This window comes from Triticum aestivum, chromosome 6B, assembly GCF_018294505.1.
Source record: "Triticum aestivum cultivar Chinese Spring chromosome 6B, IWGSC CS RefSeq v2.1, whole genome shotgun sequence".
Lineage (NCBI taxonomy): Eukaryota > Viridiplantae > Streptophyta > Magnoliopsida > Poales > Poaceae > Triticum > Triticum aestivum.
Window position 1 is genome coordinate 137,746,936 of NC_057810.1, and position 12,621 is coordinate 137,759,556.

At 44.0% G+C, this 12,621-nt stretch overlaps 2 protein-coding genes across 2 annotated transcripts; both read right to left on the reverse strand.

The window, feature by feature from the left end:
- Positions 1-5,060: 5,060 nt before the first annotated feature.
- Positions 5,061-6,385, reverse strand: LOC123133768 (BTB/POZ and MATH domain-containing protein 1-like). The gene has a single exon (XM_044553174.1). It carries the CDS (start codon positions 6,295-6,297, stop codon positions 5,194-5,196), a length of 1,104 nt encoding a protein of 367 aa, XP_044409109.1. The 5' UTR covers positions 6,298-6,385; the 3' UTR covers positions 5,061-5,193.
- A 799-nt stretch (positions 6,386-7,184) lies between these two features.
- On the reverse strand, positions 7,185-9,557 carry LOC123133769 (calponin homology domain-containing protein DDB_G0272472). Its single transcript, XM_044553175.1, has one exon. The coding sequence runs from the start codon at positions 9,473-9,475 to the stop codon at positions 8,831-8,833; it is 645 nt and encodes a 214-aa protein (XP_044409110.1). The 5' UTR covers positions 9,476-9,557; the 3' UTR covers positions 7,185-8,830.
- Between the last annotated feature and the right edge of the window lie 3,064 nt (positions 9,558-12,621).

Here is a 12,621-nt window from a genome sequence, read left to right on the forward strand (position 1 = left end):
CCAACCTCTTTGCCATCTGCTGGCAGATGGCAAAGATTATTTGCCATCCACTAGCAGATGGCAAAGAATTGGCTGATGGCAACCATGTTCTTTGCCATCTGTCAGTTATTTGCCATCTGTTTTTTATAAGCAAATGGCAAAGACGTTCTTTGCCATCAGCTGGCAGATGGCAAAGAGCTGGCTAATGGCAAATTCCCTGTTTCCAGTAGTGGTCATGCCATGATCACATTGTTCCAAATATGCATTGTTTCGGATGTTGTCAATATTCTCCATGTGATGTTTCCACTATTGGTCATGAGGAGACCCCCATAGTTTCCTCATACATATTAGGAGATCTTGATGCATTTCATACTTTGCATGATTCCCATGATAGTGTACACCATATGCATTCCATGAATAACAATGCTCTAGATATTGTTCGTGATGCATTACACAATTTGAGTCTCCATTATGCTATACATAATAACAAACCTCTCATGATGGATGACATGTTTCTATATCATGCATCTCATTTATTTGAGCATTGGCTATTTTGTGCTCACCGACACATGCACGTGCGCATCAATGATGGATGATGTGTACATCTACCATGCACACACAATTTTTCTTTTGTATTTGTTTTGTGTATGTACTCATGTATACTTGTCAACCTCTCAATCCCAGGAGTTGACGAAACGAGCTCTTGAGAGCAACGATGCTTTGGGATCCCGTGGACTATCCTTACCACCGTTCCCTTCGCGCAAGGACTACGCGCATCTCTTTTACTTGTCTCTCACACGGCTATGGGCTATTTACCACTTGTCACCTTATGCTCATTTTCCCGTGTTCACTTGCATGTATTCCTTGTTTCTATGCCTTTGCCATGCAATTGTGACCCTTGTTTGCATCTACCCATGATTCACCATTATGATATTCCTATGTGTATTTGCATGCTTGGTGGAGATCCTTGTTGCTTTTGCCATGTTTATCATGTGCCCCATGCTATTGATGCTTGTTGTGTTGGGAGAGTAATGATGCTCCATTGCTATTCACATATGGCCTCTCGCCAATACATTCATGCCATTCTACTCATATCTTGCTTGCATGCTTGTGATATGTCATGTGCATTATTCATGCCCACTATTTGAACACATGACATGCTTGCCATGATTCCTTCTAGTATGTTGCATCTTCGCACTACTAGCATGCTTGACTTGATCGCTATGATTGCTTGCTATGTTGCATCACCCATGTTCCACTATTACTTGCTTTCTTGGGTTGATGGCATATATGTCCATGCCTCTCACTTGATTTGTCATGATCATTGTCTCTTGTCTCCATTAGTTGCATCTCTCATATCACCTTGTATTGATTGCCAACTTGCTATACTTATTGATCATGGAGACTTTGACACCTTACTTGTGATGCATGCTTCTTTACTTGAGCATCTTGTATTTGGTTGTTCTTGCATCATATGTCTCCATACTATGAAATGCTCCCTTGTACCTTCTTATGATGAGCTTGATGCATACACTTGTTGGGTATCTTACCACACGAATGATAGGTTTTGCATTTCCGCTAACCTCATTTGTTTTTCCGAGTGTTTATCATGTTCTTTCATTTTGGAGGATTCACAAGGCGGCGTCGTTATGCGACATATTGGTTATGTGAAGGCATACATGATGTACGACTCCAACATCTTTGGGAACTTTCTTGAGGTGAACTCCTTCTCTTTGAGCCATCCTCAAATACGCATATTGGATGGGTCACTCTTTCATTGTTGTTTCCTTCTTGTTGTCTCCATGATACATCTCGTGAACGGAGGAGCGAGATTGGAGATTGGCTATATGGACCTTCACATTGAGGAGCGCTCGCACTTATTGGATGCACCTTCGGAACTCCACTCATGCCTCGACATCGAGCTTTGGTACACCAACACCTCCATATTTATTGATTGTGCTCATACATGTCATGCTCGATGGACATATCATACTCACCACAAGTTTGCACCCCATGCATGGATTGACTCACATTATGATTGCCTTGTTAAATCTTGTATTCCCATGTCATCCATGATATATGACCTTGTGCATTTCCTTAGCAAATTTGTTGTGATCTACCTTTATGGCATATTCATACATCATTATCATATTGTCCACCATCAATTGCATGATAGCTTACACATATTGAGCATCCATTGCCATATTCATGCTATTGATAAACCGTCTCACCATGACATTATTTTGCACCGTGGTTGCATTGATCATATTCACAACACATTTGTGTGCACCATGATTGCATTTCCTCCCATGAATGCTTTGCATCTCATTCTAGATCATCTTGATAAGCTTCATGCACTTTGTCACGACCAATCTTGCCGCACGGACTCATTCTTACATGATGGACACTTTGTGTGCGCTAACCATTGTATTTTCGAGTGTTGCTTGTGTTTGCTCTTTTTGCATGTCTATCACTCCGGTGACACCTTGGACTACTTGGATTGCGCCATGTCTTCAACTTCGTCCAACTACAAGTCCGTCTATGACAACCGTTTCCATAGTGATGAGGATCACGATCTGAGGTCGGATCTTTCCCAAGGGGGGGGGGGAGATGATGCGGAGCATCCCTCGTTCATCCCCATGTACACTCCGACTACTCTCCAAACCCCAAGAGGACATATGACGAGACCTCGAACATACGCCATTGGAATTAAGGTGAACCCGCTCTTCTTTGAGAATATCATGAATATCCATTGGACTTGCTTGCTACCTCACCAAAGTGCTTTGTGTGTCCTTAGATACGAAAACCGACGACCACAAGCTGGTGAGGGACACCCCAAAGGAGTTGGAGAAGGACCACAAGGCCACAAGGAGGAAGGAGTGCAACAAGATCAATTCAGCACCTCCCAGGCGACCCCGTGCCCACGGGCCTCGAAGACCCCGTGCGCACGGACTACTCAGAGAGCTGGTGCCGGAGCACCCCGTGCGCACGGGCCCAACTTACCCCGTGCGCACGGGCTCATCAGGATGGATGGCCGAGAGTCACCTATTGGGCCTCCACTTCGTCCCCTTCCTCCACCTACCTATATATATCCCTCTCCCTCCTCCATTTAGACTTAGAAAATAGGATAGCTCATTCTTAGGTGAGCTTTGCTCCTACCTTCTCCTCTTGAGAGAAAGAGACCACTCCCATGGAGTTCAAGGCCTCCATGTGAGAAGATCCACTTGTGGATATCAAGACCTCCTCTTGGAGATGACATTCATCAAGACCTCTCTCCTCATAGGATTGGGATGAATTAGTACTTTGTATCTTTCCTTTGTTGCTCTTGGATCATTGTATCTCTTGTATGTTCTTGGATCTAGCATATGTGTGATTGGATCTAGTCAATTTGAGTATTTCCCATCTCTTGTGTTCCTTGTGTTCATCTTGTTCTTGGGGATCCCCCCTTCAATTCGTGAAAGATCTCCCCATAGGGTTCCACCCTACATCAGAGGCGGGGCGGGTCGGGGTGGTGGGTGAGGAGGGCGGCGGCGGCGGTATTTATGGAGGGGGCGATGGCTTGCGGGAGGGGGCGGGGAGGCGTGGCCCTCCCGGACTCGGGCGGCGGCGGCGATCGGGACTCCGGTCCCGATCCGGAGTGGGAGACGGCGGTTGCGCTGGGCCGGCTCGGCTGGGCCTTCGGCCCAGTCGGGCGCGCGGTATTTTTTTTAAACAATGCCGCCGAAACTAAGAAAAATCCTAGAAAATAAAATAAAATTATAAAAATGCCAAAAAAAAAATTCACCGTCCAAATAAAATATTTAGATCGAGATGAACATTTTCTTGGCCCTAAAATGCAGTTTTGAAAAATGTGCAATTTTCCTAAATTCAAATAAAATAGCCAAAAACTCCGAAATAAAATCTTATTTGAATTTTTTTATTAAATCCTCAATATCTCTTTATTTTTGGGAAAGTCATTTTATTCCCTCTCTCAGATTTTTATAATAGAAATAATTGAAGATAAAATAAATAAAATCAAATGATCCTATTTTCAAAATTTGAGAAACTCAAATATGAGAATAACGGAATCCCCAACTCTCTCCGTGGGTCCTTGAGGTGCGTAGAATTTCTGGATCAGGCCAAAAGCAATGAAATATGATATGCAAAGATGATCTAGTGTATAATTTGGAATGTTACAGTAGGACTGCCTAGTAGACTTATCAACTATGATTTATCCATGCATTGTTGACTACTATATATGGGTTTGTAAGATTGTGTGGTTATATTAAATGTGGTATTGTCATTAATGTTTGTGAGATGGTTCTGTGAACTTAGTCATTAATGTTTGTGAGATGGTTCTGTGAACTTAGTTTATTTACACTGGACTTGTCTTGATTTCCATGAATATTGCATCTGACATTTTCTTTATTATTTCGATTTGCCTAGTTGTAGCGTGGGGAGAAAATAGGCGCTACAAACAGAACCTACTACTAAGTATCTTAGCTGCAGCGTTGGTTTAGAAGCGCGCTACTGTTAATTAATAGTTGTAGCGCTCTAGCAATAGCGCGGGGCACGCACACTACTGGCATGTAAAAAGTCAGCGCCACTAGTAAGGTTTTCTCTAGTAGTGCGGGCATGGTATTATGAGTATTAGCGACTGTTGGCTAGATATGGTAAGTGAGACCGCCTAGAAGCTATCTAGCAAACCGCCTCTAAAGTCGTGTTCTCTCTACTAGTGCTTCATCCATAGAATTTGCCACTTAAGTTTGCATGAATGCTTAATGTACAAAGAAAGGCGTAGTATAATAATATAATGTTGTATAATAGGATGAGGAAAATAGAATAGGATTAACTATGAAGAGTTTGTCTTTAGCCATGGAGTGCAAGCACATAGTAAAATAAATATGTCAATCAGGTACTCCTTCCAAAATACTTTGAAGTTTAAGGTTTGTGCTAGGTCAAATTTCTGTAAGCTTGATCATGTATATAAGCATCTATATGTAATATGATAAATCTAATGAAACTATGTTGGCGTTGTAGATATTGATACATTTTCCAATAGACTTGGCCAAACTTAAAAATGTTTGACTTAGGGCGTATCTATGACTTCAAGAATGTTGGAAGAGAGGGAATAAGAAAGGAAAACCAAGTTGATGAGATATGATTCATATGAATGTGTTGAAATAGACTAATCGCCAATCTCTTCTAAAAAATTGTAGTGTCACTTTTTGCAGATCACGAAGGAAAAGTAATTACAACCTGTCGATTCAGTTTCTCAATAACTTCATCGAAAATATCACACACGACAAGTGGATGGTTCTTCTTCAATTGCTCAAATCCTTCGCTTCGTTTTATGTCTCGCAACCTCTCAAAGTCTCTTGCCATATACTTGAGACAGCAACCCTTGAGCTGTTGACAATTGTACCGCTCAGCCAGATCCAAAGTGAAGCCCGCGGTCTTGACATCCAGCGCCTTGCTCAGCTTGCTCTCGCACATCAGTTTCAGTCTTTCTACCGCATATCGATCAGCTGCGACGAGTAAATGTTGCGCCATGTTTGTCGCCTCTTCCGTGGTCTCCTCCATGAATGCCGGCAGGGAGTCCTTGTACATGTAGTGCAGCAAGACCCCGAAAACCTTATCATCCATACCCTCGATGCAGATGCTGCTATGCCTGCTTTCCATCATGGAGCCGCATAGTTGTGCGCGGAAGACCGGTGACCGCGCACTCAGCACGCACGCATGCACCTTGAAACTCTTGGACGAACCGATCTTGACAGTGAGATCTGCCTTCAGGCCGCTCTCTAGAATATCGCTGAGATCTATGCTCAAGTTGGAGGGCGGCACGGTGATGTTACCGTTATCTTTATCCTCAGAGATGACTTTGTAGACTTCAACGGTGCACTTGATCACCAGGCAGTCATCCTTGAGGCACCCGGATGCGGTCAAATCGGCTTTGCTCACAAAGCTGCTGGTGCCCAAACCCTTACCCCCGAACAAGAACTTACATGATGTTTTGCCAAAAATAAATCTGTTGGTCGATGGCGATTCAGGATCCTGGAGGCAGAAGGAGTAGGACGCCCTGACCTCACCATGGCCGGGGCTTATCAGCTTGAGGAACACAGACGTCAACTGCTCATCAACCCTCGGGACGCGGCCGTTTGGGTGGTAGGCGGTAGCCCAGTCGTGGCCGCCGGCGCGGAAGGTCTCGGAGGTGAGGATGGTGTTGCTTCCTGTGACCAGGGAGTGGCCGACGACCTTGAACAGATGCTCGCCGGTGTGGACGACCACCGTTGAGGAGGTCTTGCTGGTTATCGTGGCCTCCGCCGCCGATGCCGGCATGATGAAGAGCTTCCCGGAAAAAGAAATCGAGAAGGATATTGATCTCCACTTTTTTTTTTTTGTAGGGAATCGATCTCCGTATGTCGATCTCCACTTCTTTTTAGGTAGGGAATCGATCTCCACTTTTTCCTTTTGTAGGGAATCGATATCCATAGATCTTAGGAGGTTTTGTACTAGGCCTGGAATACAAGTACAACAGCCCAACACGGCCCTAGCTAGGTCCCAAGCACAAAGCGCCCGGTCAGCGTGTCGACTAGCCACGCACGTACGGACTCATCATCATCTCGCATCGCACGACGCACGGAGCTACTTATATATAGTCTTTTCTTAATTTTCTCACGTAATTTTAGTTTGTGTAAGCATATGTATGATTAAATATGTGGAAAACTGCTACAACCACTAACCACACCGAAACTTATTATGCGTCTATGTGGATTAGTGTTTGCAAGAAGGAAAATCATCCACGAAGGAATCCTGCAAACTCCGTTCGCAACACATGCCTTTGTTGACAGATTCCTTGCTGACATACAATGCCTGGCTAAGGCTATATCAAGAGGACGGATGCCAGCTCAACCTCATCCGACTGGATTGATTCCCCCACAGGAAGGCCATGCGAAGATCAACGTGGATGCAGCAGTGGCATGATCTGAACGTTTTGGTGCTGTTGGGGCAATCTGCCGCGACGCATCAGGAAGTTTTCTAGGAGCTTCATCGATAGTGATCAGACACATTGGAGATCCAGACGTACTCGAGGTCTTAATTAGCCATCAGAGAAGCTCTTGCTCTAGCGAATGATCTATATATTCACAGAATCTCGGTTGCTTCGGATTGGAAAAATGCTGTGGAGGCAATAAGAAAGGGAACCTCATCTTCATATGGGGGCAGTAGTGCTCGAAATTGAGCATTCGTCTAGAGTTTTTAGTTCTTGTATTATATCACATGAGTTTAGAACTTCGAATGTAGAGGCCCACAAATTAGCAAATCATGCTTTAACGGACCGGCCGTCATGTTTGGTTAGGCCACCCTGGGGACCTTTCTTTCTCCAATTTCAGAAAAACAATACAGTGAGCAAATGACATGCTCTCTATTTCACATAATGTCATGCCGAAATGCAACAATATGATCTAATAACTCAATCAAGCAGGCCGCCATGTCCAGCGACCGTCATCGATTGACCACTCCCTCGCATAGTTGTTTCACTTGGAGATACCACCTATTGTAGATGCGCTGTTCAATTACCTTCTTTCCACCAAGAAATAAACATATCCATATTAGCAACAGCCTAAATCAAAGTTATGGACTCTTAGCTAAATGTACCATCGACTCATGATGGATCCAATGGTTGTATTGGAAAAGTTGAAGTTAAAAAAACTTCTCTCCCTTATAAAGTGTTAGGATTGTAATTAACATACATCATCGCCATTATCATCACCCCAAGCTGTTCAAGATTTGCTTCTGAAGAGCACGATAAAGTGAAATATTAGCATATGCAGTAAAATATTATTTGCCGTATGCATTGCTGACATTGCTTCTAAAGAGCACAATAAAGTACAAACACGAAACCAACAGAAACCAGTTTATGACTGGAATGCATATATTGGCCATAAAATTTCAAGACGTATTAACAATTTTGAGGCGAGGAATGCAACCAATGGACTGATTTAGGTATTGAAATATAGCAATTGTCATTGTTCTACTGGCAATAAGTGCAACTAAATTAGCAAGAAAGAAAATAAGCCAGAAAGCATTCCCTGCATAGAGAATACATCATAATAAGTCAAGAGTAAATAACCCTGGTGTAATTCATTATGCAAGCCAATTAAAAAGAGAAAACCCAATGTATGTAATCACAAATAGAATATTCACAAAAGCATAGGGGAGAACCTCCAATGGGGTTCATTAAGAAGAAAATGGCAGCACTAGCTACGTATGTTCAGGCACATCCAACTTACTTGGAATTGATGAAAATAAGATATGTTCAGAATTCAGACGACTTTTGGTTTGCAATGGGGAAAACAACCTGTCCTACATATGCCAGGACAAGGGAAGTAAGAACAAGAAGAACCAATGCAACAAGGAAAACATCTTGCTATTACACCATCCAGTCTAGAGAGAGAAGCCGAGGAAGCACTAAGCTGCTGTGGCCTCAAGGATGGGTTAGCAGTTGATCATCTAGCATTTGAATTACAACATGTATCTAAAATATTTGGTCTCAGACCCACACGCCGCTGGCACAGCGAGTGGCAAAGATTGGAATCCGGAGAATTTCGGTGTTCTAAACAAGACTGAAATAAAAAGCATGTATCTGCCTGCAGACATTTAAAGTTCGTTTCATCTGTAGTAAGGGTGCAAGTGGCAGACCGCGTCCTCCCACGAAACTCATCCATTAGTTCAAAATTTGCCCAACATTTGCCTAGAATTAACACTACATTTGTTCCATGTTATTGTCCGCTAGCCCGCGACACTTGCATCCTTAATCCGTAGAGATTGAGCTAGCTAATGAAGGTCGTTTTGCTTGTACCACATACACTAGTCAGTTTTGTGCTGCCTTTTGATCCCTAACCTGTGACGCGAAGGCTTTCTGGAGCTGCTGCCGAAGCAGTGCTCTGAACTGGCGGGCTGCAGCCAGGGTCTCGTCCAGCTTCGCCTTCTTAGCCATGAGGTCGGCCTTCCTGGCTTCCGCAGCCCCGATCCCGGCGTCGTCCGAGTGCAACCCGCTGCTCTGCAGCTCCTGCAGGGCTGCCTGCAGTTGAGACACAGAGGCCTTGAGCCTCTGCACTTCCTGACGAGTCCCCGCCTCGAACTGCTGCGACATTGCCCGGAACTCCTCCATCTCCTTCCTCTTGGACTCGTAGAAGCGGTCCCATTCCTCTGCCTTCCGCTGCGCCTCCTCGATCTCGCCGTTGGTCGAGCTGATGTCGCGGGCGACGGCGAGGCGGCGCGCGTGGGTGGCCTCGATGCCGGCGCGGGCGGCGAGGGCGCGGGAGGCGAGATCCGCGGAGCGGCGCTCGAGGAGGAGGCGGCGGCGCTCCAGGCGGCGGGCGGCGGCGACCTTGGCGGCGAGGAGGCGGGACTTGGCGGCCAGGATCTCCTTCTCGGCTTGGAGGCGGGACATGCAGTGGTTGCGCGCGTCCTCCATCTGCCGGACACGCTCCTCGAAAGCAGACGACAGCTCCATCTCTCAGCCGCCGGCGAGCCCGAGTTGGTTCGGGAGGTGAGATTCGCTCCAGGGAAAGGGGCAAGCGGTTTGGGGGTGTAGGGATGCGGGATCAGCAAGAGGTATCCATCGCGGACGCAGGTTCAGTGACTTTGCGAGGTGAAGTCACTCACGCAGCGCCTTCCCCTCCAATATCAGCCACTCATTCTACATCCAACGCTCAGCGTTCACGCAAGCACTGTACAATCTGTAGCGTATCACTGGTTTTTTGAAAAACACTGAAAATATGAATGAAATAACAAATTCGTGAGCATTTGGCATTCATACAACTCTATAGCATTATACCAAAAATTTCAAGCACTTGACATTGACAGTGTAAAGCATATCATTCGATTTTTTTTTGCGATGATATATCATTCGAATTTTGTACCAACAAGCACTACCAATGAGCAATCATCCAATTATGTTACGTAATAGGCAATTTCATGTGTACACTTAGGCCACAAAATACTATACTTGGCCCCCAAATACCCTAAAAAACTATAGTTAACGCCCGAAGTACCATGTAACCAACACCTAGATACTAGAACAAATTTCCACCATAAAGAATATCATCATCACAAGTACCGGAGGCGGGGGTTGTGAGTAGCTCAATAAAGCACAATCATTTCCACATATAATCAGTTAACCAAATTGCACCACCCTAACTAATATTGTAAATGCACCGGGTTGAAGCACAACCCCGTGTGTGTGTGTGATCTGAACTTGCACAACCATGTACTATATCGGATGTGTGTGATCTGGACTAGTGAGAGAATTACTAGAACCTGCAGAACCATGTACCCCCGTGCATATTTGAAACAATTACTATTAATGAAAGCCTCATTCTATTCACAGGAAAAAAGTGAAAGCCTCATTCCAACTTCTGAGTATTTATGTGTATCTTCACGGTAGAATCGTGGGACGGATTAGGCGAATGGAAACCACGACCGCGTTGTATCTTAGCTCCTTCGGTGCGGCGAGGCCCTCCTCCCCGTCGCCTCCATGGTTTGCGAGGTCGTCCTGCTTTCTCTCTAATGGATGTGGTGCGAGGACCTCCTCTCCTCTGGGATGGCACGATTCTCCGACATCTCCCTGCGTATTCGCCGATAGTAGCCCGGTGGCTCTATATTTTAGGCATTTTAGAGCTCATCTATTGCATGTTCTATCCATGTATCATGTCCCGTTGAACCAAATATATGTCCATTACTCATGAATACATATTTTTACTATTTTCACTGTGAGCATTGCATATTTGTGGTTTTATTCAATTTTTATTAGTTTTCGATGTTTTATCATGTCTATAGGTGTTTTGGAGCAACCTAGAACCAACCATGATGAAAAGGCCAAGGTTGGGTTCATTACAGAGGAAATTAATGATGTACAAGTATATGTAATCTATAATACCCATTTAAAAAAGTAAGAGTATAGAACCCAAGGAGAAGTAGAGGCAATTGACAAGTAATTTTCAGCAAGGTTTCGGTGTAAATGATGTAAGATAGTTTGATAGATTGTTGAATAGCAAGGTAATTTGTAATAAGATAAATAGTAATAAAAGTAGTAGCATGCAACAAGTGGACCAATCCTTATATTGTATGTTGTGGAAAAACTGGTGATGTTTCTTATAATAGGTAAAATGCTCTTGACGACACACGAGAATCTCATCAAGTTACCTGCACCAAGATTCAACAAGTTACCGTTCATTGCTTCGATAAGTGTTGTGTGGGTGGACTAGAGCTAAGGGACTGTCCTTATACATATTTATGATTGTACCCTCCATGTAAGCATCTGCAAATACAAGAGATGTAATTAAGATAAATCTAACCATAACATTAAACAATAGGATCCAAAATAGTCCCTCACAGAACAATACGTAAACTGGGATATGAGTTTTTATCATTCCCGCAACCCACCATTTACAACCTAATTTCATAGTGTCTTTCCCTAGGCCCAAAGATGATGAAGTGTCTCGCTTGCCACCACCAGAGGAATAAAAACACAACATATCATCCAAACATTAAACGGTATTCAACTTCACATGATTATGACAACCCACAAGTATAGGGGATCGCAACAATTTTTGAGGGTAGAGTATTCAACCCAAATGTATAGATTCGACACAAGGGGAGCGAAAGAATATTTGAAGGTATTAGCAGTTGAGTTGTCAATTCAACCACACCTGGAGATTAATTATCTGCAGCAAAGTGATCAGTAGCAAAGTAGTTTGATAGTTTTGATAGTACTGACAGCAGCAATAGTAACAGTAGCAGTGATAACAATATTTTGCAGCAAGTATAACAGTGATGATAGCAGTAGTAACTTAGCACAATATAAGATAAATTCATAGGCGTTGGATCGGTGACTTGTTGGATGATATTCATCATGTGACAGTTATAACGTAGGGCGATACGGCACTAGCTCCAGTTCATCGATATAATGTAGGCATGTATTCCGTAAATATTCATACGTGCTTTATTAAAAGAACTTGCATGACATCTTCTATCCTACCCTCCCGTGGCAGCGGGGTCCATATTGGAAACTAAGTGATATTAAGGCCTCCTTTTAATGGAGAACTGGAACAAAGCATTAACGCATAGTGAATACATGAACTCCTCAAACTACGGTCATCACCGAGAGTGGGCCCAGTTGTTGTCGGATCATAACACGTAGTAGGTGAATATAGCTTGCAAGATCAGATCTAAAACATGGATATAATGATGAATTCATAAATGGTTCAAATCTGAGTTCATGGCACCCGGGCCCAAACTGACAAGCATTAAGCATAGCAAAGTCATAGCAACATCAATCTAAGAACATATATAGTGGATACTAGGGATCAGGCCCTAACAAAACTAACTCGATTACATGATGAATCTCATCCAAATCCTCACCGACCAGCGAGCCTATGAAGGAATTACTCAACTCCCGGTGGGGAGCATCATGGAATTGGTGATGGAGATTGGTTGGTGATGACGAAGAATGAAGACCCCCCTCTCCGGAGCCCCAAACGGACTCCAGATCTGCCCTCCCGAGAAAGATCAGGGCTTGGCGGCGGCTCTGTCTCGTGGAACGAGATAATTCTTTTTTCCTGATTTTTTCTAGAATGATGTGATTTTATAGTATCAGGG